Source organism: Numenius arquata, chromosome 7, assembly GCF_964106895.1.
Source record: "Numenius arquata chromosome 7, bNumArq3.hap1.1, whole genome shotgun sequence".
In the NCBI taxonomy this organism is placed as follows: Eukaryota; Metazoa; Chordata; class Aves; order Charadriiformes; family Scolopacidae; genus Numenius; species Numenius arquata.
Genome location: NC_133582.1, coordinates 29,582,744 through 29,609,223, shown reverse-complemented (window position 1 = coordinate 29,609,223; position 26,480 = coordinate 29,582,744). Strand labels below are relative to the sequence as shown.

The following is a 26,480-nucleotide window of genomic DNA, read 5'->3' as shown; positions in this document are numbered from 1 at the left end:
GTCCTTTTGCTCTCCTTTGTACATATTCAAAGAGAGATTAATCTTCTTTAATAAAATCTAGACCACATCCTACCTGCGGAACATTTCCAATGATCCCCAATCTACATCAAAGCTTACAATGCACTTCCACATCCATTTAAGCTTGAGCTAACAGCTGCCACATGGCACTGAAAGTGGCCAAAGTTTCGTCAAACACCAGCTCCTGTTCTACAGTAAAACATGTTATCCTGGGCAGTCATGTTTCCACAACTCTTGGTATCATCACTTGCTCAGCTGAAGCTAGGAAGCCTATGCCTCTTACTGCGATGATTAAAAAAAGGAATACACAGTAGAACAAACATTACAGACCTGTTATTTGTATGATCTGCCAAATTTCTGATTGCTCTGAACTTAATGGAAAAAGTAATAGTGACTTGACTAAGGCCAACATTTTATCAGACATTGTGTGCTGCTATCCTGTTCCCTTGTAAGAGATGTTCATTACGCTTACTGCTTCTGTTGGGAATGCAACAGAAATGAAGAATATTATATTTAAATCAAAGCAATCTGAAATAGGGCAGGTGTTTAAAAATATCTTAACCACCTACATAGCTACTGAGAAGTAAAATATTAATATGGAGAATATAAATTCATACAACTAAAATCCAACAATGCAAAGCAAACAACCACGCCAAAATGAAGTGCCAGGACAGAAAAAACTGAATTAATTTCAAATGAACCAAATTAATTTGCAGGCACAGTAAAGGAGAGCTATTTCATGTATTGCAGGTCATCTGCAACTTTACCTACTGTATTTATGCTATTATGGTTTCACAGAAGAAAGCAGACTCCTCATGCCTCTCTAGTCTCCTCTTCTGCAAGTTTGGTTGATCCTATGAGCTTGTCCAAAACTCCTTTTAAAACCAGCTGCATGCTGAGTAGTTAATAGCGGGTTTGAGACTCTCCTTCCCAAAATCATCATTGGACCTCAGAGTCTCTCCCTAGCACCTGTCAAATTTTGATGAAGCTTTGTGAGGGACTAGCGTTCCCCACATGCACCATCTAATTCAGTCTTCCCTGGTGATACCCTGGTAGCCAAAAATGTAAGTACAGCATGAATTTTAATTAAGTTCCATTTCAGTGCAGATGGATATTCAGGGATTTCAATGCTGGTTACTGCCTTCAACAGTACAAGCAGTTAAAATAACTACTCTTTGAAAAACAGAAAATTTAAAAAGCCTCCAAATCGGAAAATCTTCAAAAATGTTTTTGCCTTTTTCAACTCAAAATGAGGTATTTTCACTTTGGGGAAAAAGAAGCTCTTACTTAATTTTGTTGAAACGGGTTTTAAAACTACATGGTGTGCACTGCCTCCAGGGGACTGTGTATCTGACCCCATCGTCCCAAGTGAACCATGCACCAGAGCGGGATTTTGTCGCCGCTGTTTTAATTCAGTGTGTTCCAGAAGTCAAATATTTAAAATGCAGTTGAACCAATCCAAAATTAAAGCATTTCACTACTATTTTCCCGTCGACAATCTGGTTTTATACAACATTCATCCTTACTAGCAAAAATATTGTTCTAATGGAAGACTTCTGGCCAGTTCCAAAAGCTAATTGGTCTGCAGAAAGGGAGGTAATAAAAAAACCAAAACAAAGCAACGCCAGGTCCCTCCCATGGTAAACAGTGAAGACTAATGTCTTTCCTTTACTTTTCTTGCCCAAATAAAAGAAGAAAACATTTTCAAAGAACTTACTTGGAGAAGCCCTGAAGAGAGGCACAAGCCAATTTCAACAGCACCAGCCAGAACTGATGCAGAAACATTCTTATCAGCTCTCTTCCACCCCTGTGCATTTCTCATTTCAAGAATCTTAATTTACTTTCCACGGATGATGCCTTAAGTGAAAATTAATACCACTGCTTAATGATTAAAGCGATTAGCCACCTTGCACTTTCTCACAGTGCAGCTGATTAATTAAGTGCATTGATTATAGAGAAAAATAAATGCTGTGGACGATGCGTGGTCTTTAGCTTGCAAAGCAAGTGTCTTTAGCACCGTCTCCCATTGCCTGCACACCAGGTGTGCATTTAACTTGAAGATTATCCCTTTCAGGTGGTTCTAATATAGAATTAAAGCTGGAAACTTTTTACAGAATTCACTGTCCTGAAAATAACCTTAGGCAATACAACTACAATACGTTAGTATCTTTCTGATACCAGTGGAATTGTACTTTGAGGATATTTTATAGCCAGTATAAATCAGTGCATCCCCCTGCAGACGCCAACATCAGTGGAGCAACACTGGCTCCAGCTGTAGAGATGGTGCTAAGTGCCAAGCTCCAGAACTTGCCAAGCATTCAGGGTCCAGCTCCCTCTCTCTTAATGGGCTTTAGCAAAGCAGTTAAAGTAACGTCTTTCATTGTGAAAAATCCAGTGTTCAGCTGCAAACACAGCTCTGTATGTGACACAAATCATCTCTCCTTAAGGCAATCATGCCTCTTTCACAAGTTGCAGCTTCCTTTGCAGATAAGGCCTCTTTCTACCCTCTGGTCATATGAAATGATCCAGAGGAGAAAGAATCTTCAAATTCTTTTTGCTGTTCCATCTTTTTAATTGAGTTGGAAGCTAGAAGGCTTCGATAACATCTGAGGTTACAAAACATTTGAATCTTTCATGAAGTAAGAGTACATACACATCTCCTTTACATAGCACCATGGCTTCTCTCTCCTGTTTGCAGTGACCGTATCAAGTAGCTCTAAGAGAGAAAAGAGGAACTGTTCAGTCATCTTATTTAGACTTCAGCACGTGAGCTCCATCGTAAAAACTCGCAAAAACAGTCACTGTTGGGAGTAGAAGAGGACTGTTTGCGGGACCCCATTATGTTTTCCAAGATGTGAAGAATTTTCTGTATGTGGTAAACCCAGGACAGCCTTCCACGTACACAGAGAACCTCATTTGCCTAGCTGATCTTATCAGAGAAGGCATCACCTCTTTTGCAGCCTTTCATATGTTCAGAGAAAAAAAGATTGCACAGAATAGAAAGACGAGCCCAGAAGCTGATCATGCACAGAGTAACAGAAAAAAAAATATTGGCAAGTCTGAAACAGAGAACTTTTTTTCTATTCCCAGTAACTTCTAATTTATGCTGGTGAAACTTCATTGTTTTGCATGTCCTGAATTCTTATCTTCTAAATGCTAAAACCAGCTTCCCAGCTGCCAGAAGCCACCTGAGCAGCATAAACAGCCCAACAGAAGGCCATCCGTTTTGCTTGCTAAAGCATCACTCAGCCTGGCATTTAAACACTTGATCCATCCCTCTAACCTGGAAAAAAAAAAAAAAAAAAAAAGGTTTCATTTTGTCTCAAGAATTTCTTGATGAAATTTCTGCCACAACCTACTTTAACAGCATCCATCAAACAGTGTGCTTACTACTGTTAGGAGAAGGATGTTTGTGAATCTAACCCAGTTTTTGGTTGATGATTTTTGTTATGCTAGTGTTTATTATAGAAAACCTATTAGCAAAAAACCCAATCCCAAAGCAACACCAAAAAAAAGGAAATCAACCCATCTAAAATCCAACTAGTGTTGAAACATCTGACACAGTTTATTCTGTCCCTTATTTTTTGGTAATGTAAGTGTTGTTTCAACATTGCAATTAAAAATAGGTACTAGTATCACTGGCCAGCATGCAGAGTTTGCCCATAGAATATCTTTGATGTATTAGCAGTAAAGCTTTATTGACAGTAAGTGTCCAGTGCGTGTGCTCAAAACTCCTTTGAAATGCAGTAGGCGATGGCAGTGTAACCGTCTCCAGCTCTTTCGAAAATCATGCCACGTGAATCGGATCTCATAAAGCTAACAGAAATAATTCGTGATGCCAGGCAAGGATGAACCCAACTCTGCTATGGTTTGGCTTTATGTTTCCTGTGGATCCCCTGGGCTGATGTTAATGACAGCACAGAGACACTGGGAGCTTTTCAAGGTCTTCCGGGAGTTTCCAACAAATTTCTGTCTTGTAGGGGTAACATTTTTCTCGCTACCAGTTATAGGTGAACTCTGCTTGATTCGGGCAATTACATCAGCTGGGATTTCTGTGGGGCAGATCATCAGGGACAAAGCAGCATAGTTCAACAGATGTCAATGGAGCTTTGTCAACTTACAAAACCCCACAATTGGGCTCCAGTGATTTTAGTGGAGATACTGGGGATTTATACTGGCAAATCACCGAGATCAGGCTCACGGCCTCCAGAACAATTTGCCAGTCCTTTTGGTGGCATGCAGGGAGGCCAAGGCATACTCAGAAATTCACACTAATGAGGGAAACACAGACTTTCTAAAAGAAAGATGATTTTTCTATGCTGTTGCTAAGCTTCACTGCACATTTTGCAGTGTATAATTTATTGCCTGTACTATTTCTTATTTCTTTCGTAGCTGTAAAGATTATTCAATGCTGGTTTTGTTCCTCTGGCAAACAATGGAAATTGCAGCTCATAACAGAAGTAGAACATTTCCCTGCTTCACTGCTTATGTGATAAGATAATTATCCCAAAAATATGCTTCTGCTTGCCTCCCAGCAAGGCGGGGGGAGCTGTTATCATATTAGCTGGTGACAAGTTACCAAAAGTTCTGAGAAAGAGACTGCTTTGTGTTTGGAGATGTCGCCAAAGAGGGAAGAGAAGACAGGTAAGACGACCTGCTGTTCACACTTCAATAAGAAATGTTAGATGACAGAAAACTTCAATTAACCCTGGTGTAACTCCAGAAAGTCTTCCCTCATTCCTTACATACAGCGGTTTTTTTGCTCAGCAAATCCTTTCCTGTGTACAGCTTGAGCAGCCGCTGGTAAGGGCCTTGGAAGATGGAAGATAAGGTTGTACCATAAAGTCACATGTTATAGAGAAGAAGAGTAGGGGGAACGACAGCAATGAACTGCTGCTGGGATCACTGCGTGTTTGTTTGCGCGCATTTTACATCTGTGTAATTCCACAGATTACAAACTCTTTTTTCTCATCTGAATGTTATATTGATATCTATTACTGAGAATGGTTGCATGATTCTCATTTTACAAATATCAATACTTTTTTAAAAAAGTTACCTACTCACATAATCACCTCCAGTTTTCCTGCAGTACATGTTTGTTTCCCTCCCGTTTTTTTACTTTTTAAACAAGCTTTCAGTTCAGACACTGAAAGCAGCAATTTTTTACTCCTGGCCTGAGTCTCTTGGTGGGAGTCTGATTTTCCTCACTGCTGCTAATCAGGACTTACGTGAGATGATCAGCTCCCTGCTGCTGTAAATGGGATAATGCAGCTACGCTGACCTTCATCAGCAGACATTGGCCAAGTATAAAAGCACCGCAATATAAACTGATAGGAGACAGAGATCAGCTTCTGTTTCTGTTCATAGCACAACAAATCTCCATTTGCGCTCTTAGTTTTTTCTTTAAAACAATGTACTGAAACTTGTAACGTACACACCCTCAGCTGCTCTTCTCTTTTATTAAACATATCTAATATACAGCCCTTGTTACTTCACTTTTCTTTCTCACCCAAATGCTGTATCTTGGAGAAGTCAGTCCTGAAAATTGCTGGCTTTGTATGTATAGCCTGAGTTGAAAGAAAACTGTGGAGTACATCAGGCTTCAGCTTTTTAATTATCAGTTCATAATGAAGGGTTCTCTTTGTGGGAAAAAAAATAATTTCCTGAAGGCTGAACCTCGGCAGGGTTTCCAAGGCTTGGAAGAAAATATCGATCGTTTGACAACGAGTCCCTCTGCATTCGTGGTGCAGAATGGAAAATTCCAGCTTTGCCATAACCTCCTGATCCCTGAAAAGCAAGTAGCTGTACTGCAGCAAACTGGGATGGGTGCTGGGATAGCAGTCCATCCAGACTGTGAGCAGGCACGCTCCTCTCCACGTACATAAAGTGCATTAAAAAGAGAAATGGATGATTCAAGCAGTAAAGCTCAGAAACTGCAAAGAAAAATACAGACAGAAGTGCACTCCATATGATAGGTCATAGTTCAGCAATTTTTAGGAGAAAATACAAATTCTTTTTTTCTTTTGAAAGCTCTTTCTCTTCTCTGACACCCCACTTTGTCTAATTGCTAACCCCCATTAAACTATTGAAGCAAGAAAACCAGCAAGTCAGAAACATAAAAGCCAAATTAAACTGAGTGAAAGAATGCCAAGTTTTTAGACTTGAAAATGCTCAGTGTGCCAAAACCACCACCTTTGAGAGACTTTCTAACTGCTCCCAATTTTCCAAGCAAGACGTACAGCCATTGCCAGGATATGCAGGCATTTATACACTTGAGAAACGTAAGCGGTAGGCTTTTGATTTCCTAAAAATAAACAATATACCTAAAGAGAAAGCTGCCCCAAAGTGCAAATGTCACAAAACCCAAAACGTGTGGTATAGGAACTGTACAAAGGTGACTGCAATTTCTATGCCAGCCCAAAGGAAGTTAACAACTCATTCCCAAGAGACTCATTTCATTGCGGTTTTGGGTCTAACCTGATCTTTGCTTCAGCTAAATTTAAGTCCTTGTCTTTAGTTCACGACCAAATTACTACCTACTGGGAAAAAAGGCTCCCGTGGGCTCTGAGCCACAGCAGATGCAGTAAGAGCAGGATCTCTGAGGACCTGAGGAGGCCCACACAGCTCTGCAGCGAGAGCAGGAGAGGCAGAGTGCCTGTGAACCGAGCCCTGCCACCGCTGCGCTGTACTTGGGCGAGGGAGGAGACGGCAGATTTTAGCAGCAGGAGTCAGCCTTGCCCTTCAGCCAGCCATCTCTCACCCGCAGCAACCGCAGCCAGTCCTGCGTGAGGAGGTGCCAGCACCTCTTCCTGGTTACCAACTTTACCCTTTTACTCATTACCTTCCATATAATGTGCCAATTTCTCAGCACATTTCCTTGCTGTGGCTCAGAGCACAGAATTAAAAGTGCACCTTAGGCCAAAAAGATGACCTACACAAACTCAAGGTTTTTTTTATTTTTTGGCTTTTTAGGTTTGGTGGGGTTTTTTTTCCCCCAGTGCTGTGACAGCCTACAATCACAGATTTCATGTGATAGCTCATATTTTTGTATTTCTGGATTAAAAGGTGGTATCTCCTTTCAGGTGGGTTTTCTGCTGCTCCTTTAATGGTCTTACCAACCACTCATTCCTCAGCCTTTTCTCCCCTGTGTCTGGCTATTGATCTGCTCTGCACAACCCAAGCCTAACCCTGCATTTTGCATTGGCCAGACAATCTTCTTTTCTCCCTCAACAGCCTGATCACTGCTCCACTACTGGACCACTCCTTGCTTGGGAAAAGTCAGTCCTACATAGATTTCTTCAGAATCCCATCTCAAGATAGGTCTCTGCACAAGTCTCTCACGGCTGTCATTAAAGGTTTGTTTTCTGCATTCCCAGACAGCTTTACATCTACAATTTCATTCCACTATTTCTTTTCTGAGCTCTTGGATTTCTCTCCAGCTCCACTATTTTCTTTCAGCATCATCTCTGTGGACTGCCATTCTCTATGTAATTTTCCATTAATTTCTAGAATACTCACTATTGCCACTCTAAAACCAATACATTTCTGCCAAGACTGACATATATTTAACCATCAAAGAGAAAGTATTTTTAGAATTAAAAGAGAAAACACTGTATTACTGAGAAATCTATTTTTGGTTTCTGGGAATGAGCAACTTAATTGTTCCTATCTGACGTTATATCAGATACGTTGTACAGACTTTTTGCTTGTCTATTTGAACCATGGTTTTTAACCCACATAATTTGTCCATGTCTGCTGCTGCAAAGTGCGTGAAGAGCATGTGCTGTCCCCAGATCATACATTGAAACATATACAGAGTCCAATTCCTACAAAGAAAAAGGCTATCTTTGCTTATGGAAACATCCTCCTGAGTTATTCCTCTTGGGAGAGAATTTTGCAGTTACGGCATAGGGTTTAATTAGCTGCTATCAAGTTATTAAGCCAGTTCATAAGTTATTAAGTGAGCCCATAAGGAGTGAAACTGGTTATCCTGCACTTTACCTCTGTGGTCAGCTATATACCATACCTTGTCCAAAGTCAACACCTTCTATATCCATTTATTCTCTACCAAAGGTGTTTTGCTACTTGCTACAACAAATAGGTTTTCATCCAGTGTGTTATTATTTTCAAAATTGAAACGACACAAAAATAACTGTCTTACTCTTTCTCAGCTCATGTTTTTGCCAAAATTTGCAGTTGTTCTTCTTTTCATTTAATTGCTATTGCAAAGTAAACCACATTGCTCAGCTGAAGCAGCCTGGGCTTCCCTCAGGAAAATAGCAAAACCTAAAGCAGAGGCACCGCAACCCCCCCAGCAAGGAGCCACAGCTTCTTGACTCCCACTGCCCATGGGAGTGCCACAAGCACAGCATGAGGGCAACCTGCAGTCCCTGGGTGGCGGGAGCCCCTGTAGAAACCTGGAGACAGGAGTCTTAGTGTCAGCAGTGGGGTTGGGGAGAGCCTGGAGGAATTAAGGAAGATAAAAAGCCTTGGGTCTGAAGGTAAGCCTGAGATAGGTTTGAGGAACAATCAATTGCCGCAGCATGTGCTGAGAATACACAATCTGCCGTCTACATGCTTTGAAGCACCAGATCAAATCACCTGTTATAAAGGAATTAAGCTGTTCCTGGAGGTTTCAAAGGCTAATATGTGCCTTGCCACAGCCACAGCTCCATGGCCCCCCAAGTGACAGATGCATTCTGCATCTTAATAGCAGGATTTAGAACCAATTCCCAGGTTACTCATTTCTGTCCTAAATCCAATATTGCAAGCTGCATCTTATTTAATGTGAGACAGCACTGTCATTCCTCCACGAAGAGCATTGTCACCTTTCCAGTCCTTGCACAGGCAGTCCCATTTTCAGTCTGCTTTCTTCCATGTGAAATCTATCATCTCTAAGATCAGCAGTTCAGCTGTACTGTTGTTCCACTCATTATTTAAAATTTTGTAGCAGAGGGACCATAACAATAAGAAAATCCACATTTTACAGAAAAGGTCAGCATTACTTACGTAATTCGATGCAAGATCAGGATGCAGATAATCAATTCCTGCAATAAGATAATGACAGAACAGAAACCAAAGGTTAAGAGTCTCAAAAAAGATTTTCTAACAATCACAGAACAAGATAAGATTCCTTTGCAACCATAGGAAAATTATCACGGTTGATAAATTGGGAATTGGTTGGCAAATTATCACATGGTGATTTATGTCAAAATCCAGGTGCCAACTGGAAAGGTGAGCTCAGCGATAAAATTTATTGACCTGTTTTGTAGACTAGACTACAATTAAGATTACTTATTAAGGTTAGTTTAAATCACAATTTATCCTTATACAAGTTCTAGCATCTCAAAGTATCCTAAAACTAACAAGATCACTAAGCACTGGATCAGCCCAGGACATAAAAAGGAGTATTTTTAACCACTGAAAACTGTAAATTAAGCAGTCAGAAAATTACCTAAACTAGACTTGGGGAGATCACTAAGGCATATACTTTGGATTACGTGTGTGAAAGAACTTTTAACATTGGATTAGACCATTTTAGCAAACATCTGAGCACAGCCTTGGCACTTTGGTAGCGTGCTAAAGATTGTAAGAGGGCAGTGGTGTGGAATATACTGCTTCTAATCATCAAATCTTTCCACATATGGCAAATATACAAATCCCAGTGGATGGTGGAACAGCAGCAGCAGATCTACACTCAGGCAGGATAAACTGACCTACTACATATCCAGTTAAAACATACAAAGAAACAGCCACCAATTTCATGTTACATTTTGATCATTACACTGCCCCATGTCTCCAACCACCAAGCTATTACATGCTCAATTTTATCTGCAAGGACAATGTCGTATTATTGCGGTTATTCTGATGACATGATCACCTCCCATTACGTGGGGTCCTTAGCATGGGATTTGCACGAAGAGACCCCTGCAGCTGTGGAGAGCCTTAGTGATGCAAATGGTAGATGAACAACAAAAGTCTCAATGAAGAATCATGTTATTCAGGTGCTCTCTTCCAGAGTTACTGGAAGTGAATACAAGGCAAATTACCCCCCTCTCTAAAAGCTGCATCTGATGGGTCAACACCTTAATTTGACCAGAAGCTTAAATAGTTTGTTGTCGTCCCGATCACAGTCATGCCTAGCTATTCTGAAAGCTAAGACCCACCTCTGTGAGATCAGTGAAACTGTGATTTTTCATGACATCAACACACAAATGTCTGAGTCTACTGTCTTACTTCCACAAAAACCTTGTCTTAGGAGTAAGCAGATGAGGAACAGAAATGAGGACAGATCTCAGCTGACCCTAGAAAGTGTATGTGGATTCAGACACTTTATTTATTTTTAATATTATTCAGTCACCATAAAAAGAAAACATTAAAAAATTTAGCCCAAAGAAAAGTGCTGAGAGACTGCACAGAATTCCGGTACTCACCACGGAAGCCATAGGCAGAACAGCTGTGACTTCAACTGTACTTCTTACCTTCATCTTCCCTAAACTTAGCCCCAATTTAGTAATATATTTAATATGCAGGTCTTTATTGACATTCAGCATGAAAGTGTTTAATTATTTCAGCTGTCAAGTATGACTTTGAGAATAATGTAACCCAGAAAACACTTTCTTAAGTACTTTTTGCACAGCAATTACGTCCCCCAGTCAGCACCTTCAGAAGTCAAGGGGAGTCCTTCCTTTGGCTTAATGGCTGTTATACTGTGCCCTGGAAGATACCTGAGTGGTAATTGCAAACTACTTTTAATGCTTGGATATCCATGTTTCAGTATCCCTAGTGAAGACTTTATAACATATTTTCCCTGAACATCTCAAAGTCTTTATGGAGGTTAGCAGTCTCAGCACTATAAGCAATCCATTATTGCTTTTTATTTTTTTTTTTAACTTGGATTACATGGAAAAAGCTACTGAAAAATACTATGTTAGCATGCAGCCTTCACTTACCATCATCCATAATTCCTATGGTAACTCCTTTCCCTGTGTATCCCAGCTCCCATGCTTCAGCTACATTAAGGTCAAGTCCAGGAGTCCCATCTGCTTGACCAGTGTTAATCTAATACATCAGTGAAAAAGAAGAATAGCTTTTTTACTTAATAGACACATTTCCACAGCCACTGAATTTTGCTTTGTATCTTTGCGTGTATCTTTGGTATGGAAAATATATCCCATTTGTTTTGAAGTACACATCTGCACATAATCATATCTATTGCAATAATGCAGCGGTAAAATGAAAAAAAACCTACCCAAACCAACCGTGGACAAATTCACTTCTTTGTGGTTTACAAGATTTCATCAAACAATGAATCTTTTGGAACCAAAAAAGGGCTTTTCTACTTAAGCATGTCAGGGCAGTGGGTCAATCCAGACAAAACTTAGACCAATGGATTTTACAGAGGACTATTTTATGAGCAGGAAATGCCTTTATCTTGAAAGCAGGGATCTACTGAAATTCACGTCCACTGGGCTTAGTACCAGAAACAAATACTTTGATAACCAAGTTAGCCCTGCTTTAAGCAGGACAGGTTCACTAGGGTCCTTTCCAACCTTGTGTGTATGTGATTCTAGGATTCTGCAGTATGGGCCATCCCCTGTACCTTCAGACATTACTCGTGTTCACCAATCTCACATGCAAAGTTTTGAGGGAAAAATAACACGGCTTTTGCTGTTCCAGATGCAAAAATTCTCAACTTTGTGTCAGACATCTCATTTCAAAACGTACTTTAGTGTACTTTATAATCTAAAAACTAAAAATCTATAGCATCATAAAAAAGTTGTTATTTTTATCACTGCAACATTTTGATTGAAGTACCACAAAGAAGTGAATTAATCCACACTTTAATTTATCATCTTATCTGGGATGAAGTCCTACCCATGCTAACGTGCCCTCATTCATCTGAAAACTCTTGTCTTAGGGAAAAAAAAAAAACCAACAAAAAACCAAAACCAACCATATTGGATGGATTCATAAAGCATAAGTAATGGATTAAAAGGGAAGAAAATAGGAAACACCATCCTTAAGCAAAAAGACCCTTACTAAGTGAACAAGGCACTACTGCATTTACTATTTCATCATAAATAGATTGCAACATTAAAACTGACCAAAATTAACCAAAATTACTTTATCAACTTCTTAAATAGAAAAATACAATTTTGGTTACTTTTTGGTAAAAATGTAATTTTTCTTCTAAGGCTACAGACTTCTCCCTATAAAATATGACACTTTAAAAATGAAACAATTTAGCAAAATATTAATTTCTTTTGACACTAGCTTAAGCCAAAATCCATCAGTTTTCAGCTTTTGACAGAAGAAAATCAATTAACATTCACACTTCCATAAGGAAAGAAAAACCTCAATTTTTTCTAGCCAGTGCACTAGAACTTTTTGTTATAATTCTATAACAATATTTTACCTGGCAACAGCTCAAAGACATGATTCATATGCAGTTTTAGGGGTCACATCAGCACACCAGGAATGCCCACAGGACACCAATACATTCTCTTTCAAGCCTTCTAAGGTTCTTTCCGTTGACTGAAATGAAATTTATCTCTTGAAATGTGCTGGGTCTTCCCAGCATAAAAGAGGTACAGTTAAAAACAACAGGACAGAGCCTTGGATCCATTCCCAAGTTCTTGTGACATATTTGGGAAGAACTCTTGCAAAACATGTCAATAGCACGGAATGGATGAATGCCAATTATTTATTTATGGTTATTTATTTATAATTATGGTTATATTTATTTATAATTATTTAGTTATGGTTACTGTGATTTTCTTTCAAAACTTACTAGGTACCATTGCTTCGTGAATAAAGGATCATTCATATTGATGTCGATGTCATTGATGTCTCTGTATCCTCGCTTCCTTCTGCTGAAGCCTTCCTGTTGCACAGCTTTCTTTACCTGGAACAGTTAATTTTTACATCTTTAGCTCAACATTCTTAACCACCGATACAAAGGTTTTTTAGCCTTGTTAAAGATTATGCCAGATCTTTAGCCAGATAAAGATTATGAAAGCACATTATTTGTGTCCGTGTAATTAATTTGCAACTTCTAAACCTATGGCTGATTTCAGTTGAAATTTGCCAAGACATAGAGAGCTCAAGGACTGCTATGATGGCTACACAGGGAAGAGACACTCCGAAGTGTCCCATCTGGAGGAATGCTACAGCTTGAATGTGTTTTAGATACCTGAGAATTTGCATAAGGAGGAGCCTCTACTCTGGTATCCCTAGTGTCATGGATCTTCTTGCCATACTTTTCTTTTTTATAGCCACCAATAGCAAAACATCAGTATTATTAGAGGCTAAAATTATTTAACTGATTCCCAATATGTCACTGTTCCAAGCTGCAGGCATTTGATAAAATGAGGATGCAGGGCTCAACCACACTTTTACTTTTTCAGACTTTTCTTCAGGGCATTTTCAGAGTATTAAATAGCCTTTGCTGCCAAAGAGATTTGCTTGGAGAAAAATATCTGGGGTTGTGTGGTTTCATCATGCTCCTGAGTTTCTCAAAAACACATCTTGTGGAGCTATCTACTTTCAGGGATTATCCTTGCAATAAATAAGGGATAAATAAATACATTGGCAAGAAAAACTAGACAGCAAAAACGTCACTAAACTGACCAGACTGGCTGAAGTGTAAGATATGAAAATACTGGTTATGAAACACAAGTAGCCATATGTTTTTTAGACATCCTTTTCTTTATGAATACCAAATCCACAAAAACATTTAACTAAGCACTGTAGAAAACAAGAAAAGTTAGAGACACAAATATCTTTGGAGGCAGGAGCTACAAATGTCAGACCATAATCATCTTATTTTTAACCCTGTTAAGAGAGCACTCCTAAAGGAGATCACTGAGCAGTTGTAATTGTTGTTGTACTATGTGCTAACATATTCCTAGACCTTGCAGAAGTGCTGTCAAGTTTGACATACTCATTTTGTACTCTTTAACCTAACACCTGAAACCAAGATAGCATGAGTCCCAGCATTTAATTAGAAATTTTTAAAAATAAATAGATCTAGCCCTTTTGATCAAAGAGGAATGCCTAAAGCCATGAACTGAGTATACCTTGGGGTGCAGCAAGAAGGCAGCAAACCCTCTAACATTTCCTTAGGCATTTTCTTGAAAAAAATGCATGGTTATTAAATAAATCTGCTAACTCAGAGAACCACTTCTACATGCACGGCTTTGGCATTTCTGATTAAGAAGATGTATAGAGGACTTACACCCCTGGGCTGCAGTAACTCATGTAGTGTCAGTCAAATCACCAGTGGAGAAATTCATCCAAAGGCTAAATCAGATCTTAGGTCAGCTGAGTCATTCTTGGAGGTGTCCTTCTGCCTCTGTTAATTAAAGCAGGAGCCTCAAAAGACAGTGCCCAGTGAGGTGCCTAGGGCAGAGAGGAAACTGGGATCTAACTGACGGGGGCTAAAAGCTATTTTCCTCACAGCTATATTGCTTCATTTTAAGTCTGAAAACATAATACCAATTCATAGTGAGCAGGACAGGGCAGAGTGCCCTGAAAAGGCAGTATCAAATGTTTCTAAAAATGTACTTGTATGAATTCTAACTCCTTAACTAAAGGTACAAAATGCTAAAATTTTGAATTGGTAGCTGCTTTCATTTAGACATGTATTTCCATTACTTGTGCAGGTTCATTAAAAGCAGAGCAGATGGAAAAGAAAGAAAAAAAGCTGTTACAAAATAAGCTGGAAAGAGGACAGTGATTAAGTAGGACCCACATTAGTGGTGCTAGGTATCCATACAGAGTAAAGAAAGGTGTAAGCGCTGTTTGATACCTCTAAGATAAGGCTCAGTGATGCCATGGAGACAACAGAGCAATCACCCGTCATTGTGCCTTCCCCATCTCCACCCCTGCCTCTCCGCTCGCAACTGCAAACCCCAAGCTGTCACCACAGAAAATAATTACGAACAGGAGCCAACCCTCACTTAGAGGGATGCCAGAAAAAAGATTTCATGCGTTTGTGCTCCCACGCGAGCTTGCTTGCTCTGCAGGACCTGCTGCATTAAGGCACTGAATTAGGATTTAGCACAAAAGGATTTCTACTAATTAAAATGCAATGCTATGGAGCCCTGGCTTTTCTTCAAGACGACCCAGAGGAAGTGGGGAGCAATTTGCAGAAATAGCACAGGCTGGTTTCCCTCTTCAGGATCATCTCTTTTGTCCGATTTGTTCCATCTTCACAACAAAATAGAATTTATTTTTTTCTATTCTATTATATTATATTATAATTTCCTGAGACAAGGAAACATACCCCTTAAGGGGGTATAACCTCCTCTGAACTAAAACCACTCTGTAGGCTGTTTTCCAAACGTTTCCCACGGAGAAAAGGCAGGCAAGGATGTTACCATCCAGAGAGATAACAGTCTCAGAAACTGAGGCCTCTTTTTGACTACAGAAACAAAGGCTTTTTCCTCGTGTTCAGTAACAATGGGAACTCATACAATCACACCCAGAAAAGATTAGGCACTTCTCTCATGAAATGAGTTGAAAGGTTTAGGTAAGGCCTTGGTAGCTTCTCACTTACACAAGCTACAAATTGCCTCATTAAATTGCCTTGTATAACCCCGCACAACCTAAGAACTTGCCTTTCTCTTGATGAAAATGTGTCTAGAAAGCAACAGTCCCAAGAACAGATAACAGCCATATATTCCAGAAAAATATCCCCAATAGAACAAGCTTATCATTGGGAAAGGATGATGCAAATCCAGTTATGTGAGTGGAGACCTGCCCATTTCAGGCTGCAGAGAGCTGACTCAGAAGAATCCTGGTCTTCTTGCCAACTGGGTACCTGCATTAGAAAAATGGTGTTTCTCCAGAGCTGGAAAATTGTGTTTTCATATCTAGTCTAGATCAGGAGAAGGTCCGCATCCAACTCTGCTTCTACCTTGTGGTTTTCTTCTTAAAGAAGAACAGGTAACATCAGTTAACACAAATGCATTAAGTTCCACGTTGCGTGTAGCATGGTTCAAAAACACATACAAGAGGGAACACTTTTGCATGTGCATCAGTAGAAGATCATTGGAAAACATACTGATTTTAAACCAGACATAATCCCACGTAGTTGTGTTAAATTCAGACCTGGAATCCAGTCCTCAATCCAATGGTCAATGCAACCTCCTGCCATCTTTTAAATACTTGTTTCTCTAACTGAAACAGGAAAAACAGAGTGTTCATAAGACTCGGGCTTCTGATAATAGCATCTCTAAATGATTTCAGCCTGTGAAGCATGATACTTATTAGAACCTAGTGAAGGAACAAAATTTTCTTACTAAAATAGTGTTAATTTTACTGTCTCAAAATTAGGCTTATTTTTCAGCAATAACAGCCTTTTGTTAATTTCATTCTTAATTCATTTAGTCATTCTTCATTAAGGTACAGGATTAAGTAGAGAGCAAAGTCTGAGCATCGACTTTATTAGCATGTGACTAAATAATCTAAAAGTTACTAGCTGTGCTGTAATCAGAATGAAGGTCACATATCAAAGAAGGTAGCCCATGGACGATACGATCCTTACAAGCAAAGAAGGTTCAAGTATTGATTTTTAATATACTGGTACTTATGCATGGTGCATAAAGTCACTTGCATGTTAATAAACCAGCAGGATACCGATGCAGAACAAATTAACAAAATAATCAATTGACTGCAGTACTGCTCCAGGAGGGCCAGAAACCACAGCACTCTAACTGTGCTCTATGCTCCTGTGAATGCCAAGATAATCAGCTCCTCGTTTTGACAGAACAGGGTTAATTGTACTGGTGAGCTCCTGCAGTTAAATGACTCTGTTATATTGAGCATAAATGACAGATTTACTAAATTATACCAGCGGGTGCACAAAAGTGGAGGAGTGTACACAATCCCAAACCTCAAGAACCAAGAACTTTATAACAGAAGAATTCGGGCCAAATTCTAGAGCAAAAAGGCATTCCCACTGATGACACCTGGTAGGCATGGCTTTAAAAAAAACCAACCAAAAACACATAGCAGTGAAACGATCAACCAAAGGAAGCAGTAGTTTTTTCTCTAAAGCCTCAGGGTCAGCGCAGGTCTGTTCCTGAAGGTAAAGTAAGAAGTTGAAAACCAATAGCCTGTGTTTTTGAAGAAGTCAGGCTGGTGGTTGGATATTGGCCCTACAAATTGTACTGCAGATCAGTCTCCCATGAAGGTGGTTTAGAACAGTGTAAACAAAGGCATTGTCAAATAAACCACCTTCAGCTAGTGGGAAGCTGTCCTCACTGTTGCTATCAATTTCGGATATCCAAAGAAACATGGTGGCAACAAAAGATGGAGGCAGAAAAGTTCAAGTGAGCCAGAGTGACTTGCACACATTAATGCCCTTTAAAAAGTAACGAGAATGGGATATCCTGCACCTACAGCAGCTTTCTGGGGTCTTATCCCAAAACGACAACCGCTCTGCTCCTAAACCCCGTACAGAGTTAATGAGCGAGTGTCTTTTTCACCCCTGATTTCTCAGTGAACACAAAGACATTTAATTTTACTATCCACTCCATCCACGTAACATAAAAAAGATGTATCTATTAGTGAAACACCAACCCCATTCACAGAGTACACACTCATCACCTGCGTTGTCCAACAGCTGCTTGCTGGTAAGCTCTGAAGATGTCAGAGAGGAGCACCCATCTCACATTCTTCTACAGTTTTATTAAAACCCATTTTAAGTAACCAAGTCCTGTGTGAATAATGCTGACCCTCCTCACTAGCAAGACAAAAGTACAGACATACTTGAATTGTAACTGAAGTCAGAGGAATCAAACAAAACTGAAGCACTTTTCAGTGGCAATGGGGACAGTTAATTTCTGCTCCTGAAGTAACAACCTGGGCTGGCGAGGCTGTTAGACTCCATCCAGCCACGGCAACGCAGAAAACTGATGCCTTTCGCCTTGACGTAGCTGGATCCATCTGATTGATTTCAAACTTTCTGAGCCTGTTTCAAGGCACAGAAAGAATAAGCATGGATGTTACGGGGCTTACGAGTATCACTGACCACCCAACAGCTACTCCTCTCAAGCAAGCCAGTAACTTTCAAAGGTTCTCGTGGATGTCTCCCATACATAGCAACAAGTCCGCATTGTTAACCGTAGGTGCCTCTGGTGCATTACTCCTAACAGAGTCTCCAAGCGTCTCTTCCACCTGTTGCTATTAATCCCTGGGGTGTTTTCTGTACAGGGGCTCTTTCCCCAAGCTTTCTTGCCACTTGTTGGTAGATGCAGTTAGAGCCGCTACAGCAAAGATGTAGCAGCTGTGAAAGCACAAGTCCTTTGGAAATTTGAAGTTTATCAACACAACATTCCCTGCCATTTCTAACCAAAGAACAGACAATGAAAATTTTTTTCAATTTGAAAGACTTCGTGAAAGCAAAAATGCATCTCTTTCCATCAAAATATTTGTATCACTCTTGTTTATACATTTTTAAAAGGCTATTTTCATAATGGCAAGCATAGACAGCAACAAGATTTGCTTTGATTTCTAAGAAACGTCATGTCCACTGTAAAATACGTTAATTTTTCATTGCTTTTAGCCATCCCTCTACCTTGCTGTAACTTTTTTCCTTTGTTACTAGTTGAAATAGCGTCACTGGATACGAAGGACCTGCTACTTTTTTTGCTTCTTGCACTTAGTGGAAAATTAGAACTGGTCCCAAACATCTTTCTCAAACCAGTCCCAGTTGCCTGCCCAAACATTCCCAAGTTTATATTGGCCATCAGCAGGTACTAAAGCCTCTGGACACTTACACTGTCCCCAGTCATCCCTCTTGGGATGTTGTCTCAGTTTTACTGGACTATACCTTGTGTTCTTTGAACTTTTTTCCCCTCTCCCCACACATGTTATTGCAAAGTGTCATGTTCCCAGTAGACCAAAACAGGGACAAAATACTGCACCATTAAACTCTGACGAAAGACTGCTACTGATTGCCTTGAACAGCAAATCCCGGCATAGCTGGGGCTGCTCACTAACTTCTCTGCAAAATTTACTGAAAATCATAACACCAGATGTACAGCCCATTTAGGAAATTGCCCCAGAAGTTCAGCATCAATCAGACAATAGTAAAATATGAACAGCCTGAACTTAAAGGTTCCACTCAGGCAATTAACCTTTCTTGATGGAAACCCAATTTAAAGAACTTGCGTATCAACCAAGTTCATATGTTTTAAAAAAAATGCCAGAACTGACTTGCTTCTGCCTTATTTTGTGACCTTTTGTTTTCCTGATAATACTTCAGTGCTTGGTAAATAAGGAGCTTTCAAAAATAAAAGGGGAGGAAAAGAAATCAATATTTTTGTCCATTTAGCAGGCCTCTCACAGTTCAGTGACATTCAGGAAGCAGTGAGTAAAGAGACAAGGAATCAATGTGTAAGAGGAGGCTGCAGATCTTATTCAACCTGCTCAGCTCAGCAATCAATAGCGCTCCTCTAGCTTCTGCTTTGAAATGCAAGTGAGTTGGTTCGGCTGCAATGTAAAATGAACACTGAGTATGGACAGGCTGCAACGGAAAACGCCATTTTGGTAAAACAGAAATTTTCACAGTATCATGCCTTCTTTGATAAAGTTTTTTGGCTCCAGGATAGAATTTATTACGGGGAAAAACTGAAACAGATAAAAAGCCTGGATATCTTGATATCCAGGTTCAATTGAACCTTGAGGTTCAATAAGGCCAAGTGCCGGGTCCTGCACTTGGGTCACAACAACCCCAGGCAACGCTAAAGGCTTGGGGAAGAGCAGCTGGAGCTGCCTGGCAGAAAAGGACCTGGGGGTGTTGGTTGACTGTTGGCTGAACATGAGCCAGCAGTGTGCCCACGTAGCCAAGGTGGCCAACAGCATCCTGGCCTGTATCAGGAACAGTGTGGTGAGTAGGACTTAAGAGATGATCGCCACCCTGTACTCAGCGCTGGTGAGGCCCCACTTTGAGTGCTGTGTCCAGTTTTGGGCCCCTTACCACAAAAAAAGACATCAAGGTGATGGAGCGGGTCCAGAGAAGGACAATGAAGCTGGTGAGGGGTCTGGAGCACAAGTCTTATGAGGAGCAGCTGAGGGAGCTGGGGGTGTTTAGCCTGGAGAAAAAGAGGCTGAGGGGAGACCTTATTGCTCTCTACAACTGCCTGAAAGGAGGGTGTAGAGAGGCAGGGGTCGATCTGCTTTCCCAAGTCACAGGTGACAGGCCTAAAGGAAAAAGCCTCAAGTTGCACCAGGGGAAATTCAGATTGGATATTAGGAAAAATTTTTACACTGAAAGTGTTACTAACCACTGGAATGGGCTGTCCAGCGAGGTTGTTGAGGCACCAGCCCTGGAAGTATTTAAAACACAGGTTGATACAGTGCTTAGAGACATGGGGGGGGGGGGGGGGGTGTGGGGTGTGTGTGTGTTGTTGGGTGGGGTTTTTTGAGTTTTGTTTTTTTTCAGAGTTAGGTTGATGGTTGGACTAAATGATCTTAAAAGTCCCTTCCAACCTAGACAATTCTATGATTCTATATGCAGTGCACTGCCTCAAGAACAAGCAAACTGCTTCACACCTTCACCCTCTCCTCAGAGTTTGGCATGAGGGCCATACCAGGATCTACACTATCACAGGTGCTAGCTATTCTAGGAACTCCATTCTTATTTCCAATTTTTTCCACTACCTAGACAAGCCAACAAGAGAGCAGGGGCAATTCTGAAATCTTAGTAAGTTTCCAAGGGAAAGAAAAACTTCTTTCTTACTCTACATGGAGAAGCTAACATTGCACTTCCTGGTATAATGACAGAAAAGTCAAAGTGATTTATATTTCAAACAATGTCTTATTGCAGGACAGTCGCTTCAGTTAGAAAATCAAAGAAGAAAGAAATTCCCCAGAGATGGGCTATAACTGCATGCATTAGTCTCTCCAGTGGATCTGGAGAGACTGCAAACCATAGGGACCCTTTATCAGCAGCTTGTGGGTAAATTTTGCACTCTGCTGTCTCACCAGCTACGTTGGGCCACTGAAACGATCAGCCTCTGCTAATCAATCAGAATAACCACCTCTCAGTGCAGGTGTCAACAACAGCATTCCTGGTGACGGAAAAGAAAATTGGGCCCCATGCACATAGAGCACTACCGCCTGCAGATCCTCCCTCTTAGCTGCAAAATTAGTTGCTACAAGCCACAGTTTTCTCTTTTCTTACATCCCTTTAGCAAATACTGCAGGTATACCTTGCTTAAAACATGCTGCTTGAAAAAAAGAAAAAAAAAAAAACAAACCTCAACTTTTTCTTCTTCCTCGACAGTAAAAGTCTTTTAAATAGAGTGATTTTCATTTATTACAAAGGCAACCATCAACCTTTGAGATGATACCCAAAGTAGGTCTAAGTTCTATTTGCAGCCTCTCTGCGGTATAAAAGGGTTTTAGTTTAAATGGGAATCAGGCCCAGTTCATCTTTAAGACTGCAAACTTTCTGGCATTGAGACAGACTTTTGGATGTATCTGTGCAGTACAAAGAAGCGAGAGAGGCTCATATGTTGCTGAGTCTTCTAATTCAGTAATTCCCTCTTTGTCGTCATTTGTTCATTTATAACTTTGGACCATTTCTTATATTCCTGGGCAGTCTTCCAGCAAAGGACTTTCCTCCTGCTCCACAATAGCTCTCTGGTCCTACCAAGAGAGAGATACTACAGAGTCCACCTTTATATAAGCTCCTTTTTAAAGATTCCATTAATATGGTTGCTGCTTCCACACAAGCGATGAATATCCAATACATCCCAAGAGAACAGGAGTGCTCATAGGCTAAAGATTCCTCAAACTCTGTTGATTTTAAGTAAATTTATTTCATGAAGCAAGTCTCCAGATAAGTGTGGACTGTGGGAAAATATCGCTAGGAGAAAAATCTGTTCAGTTTTGTTTGTATGGGAAGACTCAACTGACAGGTGAAGTTATTCTCTTTGTTAACGCGTACCCTTGACTCACCTTGACGCAGAAGAAACTTTGTGTAAATGTGTGGATATTTGTGCTAATGTCCAAACACACTTCCACTCATGAAGCTTCATTTTTAGTAGCTTTACCTCTAACTTCACATATTTCCTTTCTAAAGATGTCAATTTGCTTTACAGACATTAAGTTTAAGTGTAGTCCATATGGACAGACTGGAAGTGCCTCGCAATATCACAGATCACGGAATTCTCAAGAGTTGGAAGGAACCTCTAGAGATCATCTAGCCCAATCCCCCTGCTGAAGCAGGATTGCCCAGAGCACATCACTCAGGACTGCATCAAGGCAGGTCTTGAAGATCTCCAGAGAAGGGGACTCCACGACCTCCCTGGGCAGCCTGTTCCAGGGCTCTGGCACCCTCACCGGAAAGAAGTTCTTCCTCATATTTGAATGGAACTTCCCATGTTCCAGCTTGTGCCCCGTTGCCCCTCGTCCTATCGCTGGAAACCACTGAAAAGAGTCCAGCTCCATCATCCTTGAGCCCACCCTTTAGGTACTTGTAAACATAGATAAGGTCTCCCCCTCAGCCTTCTCTTCTCCAGGCTGAAGTGCCCCAGCTCTTTGAGCCTTTCTTCATAAGGGAGGTGCTCTAATCCCTTAATCATCTTAGTTGCCCTACATTGGACTCTCTCCAGTAGCTCCCTGTGTAGGTGTGCATCATCATTTAGGGAAACTGAGTCAGCAGGGGATGAGAATTTAAAGAAAGCCTGCAGCACATGCTGAAAATAGACACCTTGGTCACCAAAGTGATTCGAAGCTTAAAAGCTAGCTTCTGACCTGTGCTATAACTCATCATACTTCCACTTCATTCTCCACAGCCTCCTTCCCACTCAAATTTCATCTAATAGCTCATCATTCACCTTGAAACATCTGCTTGGAAAAACGTAATACATGTTTTTCTCTCATGGAATTGCTGGCACGGATTATTCCTTTCCATATTAACAGTAAACACGCCATAATGTTACACTTGTTGAAGAGCTGCATATTGCCCTGTCCTTTATGTGATTTATTTTGCTTTCCATGTGTATGTAACTCCTTTTCTAAACACCACCCAAGTAAAAAACCCAAACATTTTCATATAGCTTGCCCCCAATCCCAATGACAGTATTCAGTCATGGTAACCATGGTGGGAGCTGTTTAGGGCTCCTCTCATGCAGTAGGGCTTTGAGTAAAAGTTTACTTCAGCTTCCTCTGCCATTTAGGACCCTTCCGAGCAGATGGACCCTGCTGGATCCAGTGGCAGTGAAACATTTTCATACAAAATTGTTGCCAGAATGTCAGCTGAAGAGCAGCTTCCCAGAACAAAAACGGTATCATGGCACTAGGAGGGAAGGCAGGCAGACTAATGTCAGTGGCGCTATCCTACAGGCAGTAGCAACCAAGCTGAAAATCAGTTTGATTTAAAATCATTTAAGAAAGTCTGAATTAAAGCAGGCACTTAACACTCACTCTGGGTTCCCAAAACCTGGACTCATGGGGTGACAGTGAAGAAAACGTTGGTTCCACCATGCAGAACCCAGGCTCTCTCAAACCTGGGTTCAGAAAGCACACAGGTGCCTTTTGATTTCATTTTCCTGGCTGCAACCCTGGGAGTGCCCTACAGAATACAACCCTTCTCTTCTGTAACCTATTCTGCACTGTCATTCAAAACAGGTTTTCCTGTCCCTATTTCTCCTGGTCCGTGAGCAAATGATGCAGTTTGAATTTGGGGAGAATACCTCCCGAAGAGGCATCTCTTTCGGTTAAGGTGGAAGGGAGCACCTCTGCAGAGAAGGCCATCAGAAATGGGCACTTAACTCTTCTCGCAGCATCTCCTGCAGCCTCTGTTCCAAGCCAGGTCCCCGGTGCACCACGCAGGCAGGTTGCCAGCACTGATTTCTGCCCACTGCTGTCAACACCTCCCCAGCCAGGTGACATCTGCAGAAGGCCCATTTAGCTTTAATAAAAAACAAAGCCTATTTTTACAAAGCTGCCTGCCTGGAGTGATATAGCAACAACTGCCAAAAAGTCTAAGCTTGTTCTAATATCGCAAACCTGCAATACTTAAACTTCAAGGTTTGCATGAGTGGTAGTGCTACATTAGTGAGCCTTTCTTGTCCATTCTTAATGCCTTCAGAGCTCTGTTGTTATCTCAGTGGAGATGAGATACAGAATTGCAAACCACTGATTTTCCTAAAGTGCTGCCTGGTGGGAATTACACGGGCTGTACAATGTCTTCTCTCAGGAAATTTCATAACTAGAAGCCAGACACAAAACAGAAGCCAATCTTATGACAGAGGGAAAACCGCAATTATGCCGCTGCTCACATTCATGTATCTGCTCATGCACCCACCAGCTGAGTGGTTGTTTATAATGCAGCTACTTCTTTATTCTATTACCATAAATACACTGGACAGGAAAGACAAGGGAGCTTGCTCCCATGCATGCTTTTCCCAGCCCAGCAGGGAGCAACTGATGATTGATACCAATCAGGCTGTAGACCATATAGGTTGCAATTGCACTTCTTCAGCTCCCAGATTCAGAGGTTTATGGATTCCCATCACAGAGCACGTTAATAAAATCAACAGAGGTTTGGGTATCACTGCTGTACAGCATCCGGTTAGTAGCTTATAGCTGCCAGGGACAGGCCATCTGCCACAGAGGAAGCATCAAAACAGAACAGTTTCTACAGAACAATTTCTGTATCAAGAGGAAAGATAGGAGAAGCCGGGAAGTAAGGGAGTGGTTTACAAAAAGGAAAGAAACAGTCCATGCCCTATAATTCTGTCCTTTACCCAAATCAGTTTTTAGTTTGGTACTTCCAAAGGACTGACACTGATCCTTGTCATGACATGCTGTGTCATGTCAGAATCCCTTCTTTTAATGTTCTCCCTCAATCCCTGCCAGGGAGCCTGCAGAGAGCACAGTGGCAGAGCTCCGCAGTGCCTGGCACCACAGGAGAGAGCATGGCCAAGGCAGAGAGATCTGCATCGGGACACTTTTCTCACCTCACCCCAGAATCTGGCTGCCACCACAAGCGGCAGAAAACCACCCTTCTGCCCCTGAACTGAGTTGCCCAGGGCCTGGCTTCAGCAGAGTACTGAACCCATGTTCCCCCAAGCAAAGTCTACAGCTCTTTTCTTGACAAGAGAATCACCAGGACATGAGCAATGTGGCAAAGGGATCACATCTGGCATGAGACTGTAGGCAGGAAACCTAGCACAGAGCAGTGGTGGGGTCAATAAAGTGGGGAAGAGACACCACACTGGGGCACAGAGCTGGCCCCAACACAACAGAGTGCACAGGGAATTAACAGGGAAGGAAAAACCTGTGAAACAGAGACAAGTATTAAATACCCTCAGAGTTTATCCCAGCTGAAACTCTCCTTAGCTAGTCACAGAGTAGTACGAGGCACACGAGTGGTCTGAATATTCTTTATGGGTTTTCTCAACAATGCCCTTCGCAGAGAGGTTTTTTACATCCCTGCCCATGTTTTCCAGCAGCCTGTCCTGCTGGCCACTGGCCAAGCCTCTCTCCAAAGCACATCTGCACAATTAAAGTTATTTTCAAAAATCTTAGAAACAAAAGGGTTTCTGCTTTGATTTTAAGGGACCAGCACATCCAATTGGCTGAGATTTGTCACAGACCCTTTTATTTCTGACTTATTATTTCTGACCCCCAAAGACTAAAAAAATCATTATTAATTGGAGCTGTACATGTAATAGCAAGGATTTTAGGGCCAGAATTTTCCCTTGTCCCCAGTGGGTCAGAGACTGGTTTTAAACAAAGTGATAAAATGATGATCCTGCTGCAAGTTATTTGACTTTTTGCTGCTTTTTTTTTGGCCAGGAATAAGGGAGTATCTTTTCAGTTCAGTTATTAGCATAAAATAATTAGACTTTGGAGTATATTTTCTTCCCAGTGCACATACATAACTTGCATCAATATTAATAAGAACCTCTCTATTCACACTCATTGAAAGGAGGCTTTACCCCAAGGGACTGAGAAAGACTAAACCCTAAATATGCTTTTGCTTATCACCAAAGATTTCCATACGCTCCTGTAAACCACTATCCTCATTATATACTTCTTGCTCTTCCTGGTTTATTTCCATTGAGACAAATGTTTAGCAAATCATGGAAGAAAAGCATTTGCTCAGGCTTCACACAGGAGGCAATCAAAAACGATGCATGCAAATTCCATGGAAATCACTCTTTGTGTCCAAACTTTGAGACCCAATTCATGCTACGGCTTCCACAGAATAAAAAATTATAAGAAAAGCTTCCTCAATGAAATTACATTTCTTTGGTATGAAAAGCGATGAATCTCTGGTTAATATGAACAGTGCCTGCTGCGTGCATATCTAGGGGCTCTTCATAGTTCCAAAATGCCAGCATTAACCTGTGTCACAGCGAGCACTGAAGAAGTGGCTTGAGCCCACCAGTACTTCAGAGAGTAATGAAAAGGAGATCCAGGGAAATAAACTA

At 41.0% G+C, this 26,480-nt stretch overlaps 1 protein-coding gene across 1 annotated transcript in view; it reads right to left on the bottom strand.

The window, feature by feature from the left end:
* Positions 1-26,480, bottom strand: part of PCSK2 (proprotein convertase subtilisin/kexin type 2) — a 104,751-nt gene that overhangs the window by 40,465 nt on the left and 37,806 nt on the right. The window contains exons 3-5 of the mRNA XM_074150234.1: positions 12,812-12,925; positions 10,971-11,079; positions 9,028-9,065 (exon numbers count right to left, since the gene is read on the bottom strand). Of these exons, the coding sequence (XP_074006335.1) occupies positions 9,028-9,065; positions 10,971-11,079; positions 12,812-12,925 (261 nt within the window). The remainder of the gene's footprint in view (positions 1-9,027; positions 9,066-10,970; positions 11,080-12,811; positions 12,926-26,480) is intronic.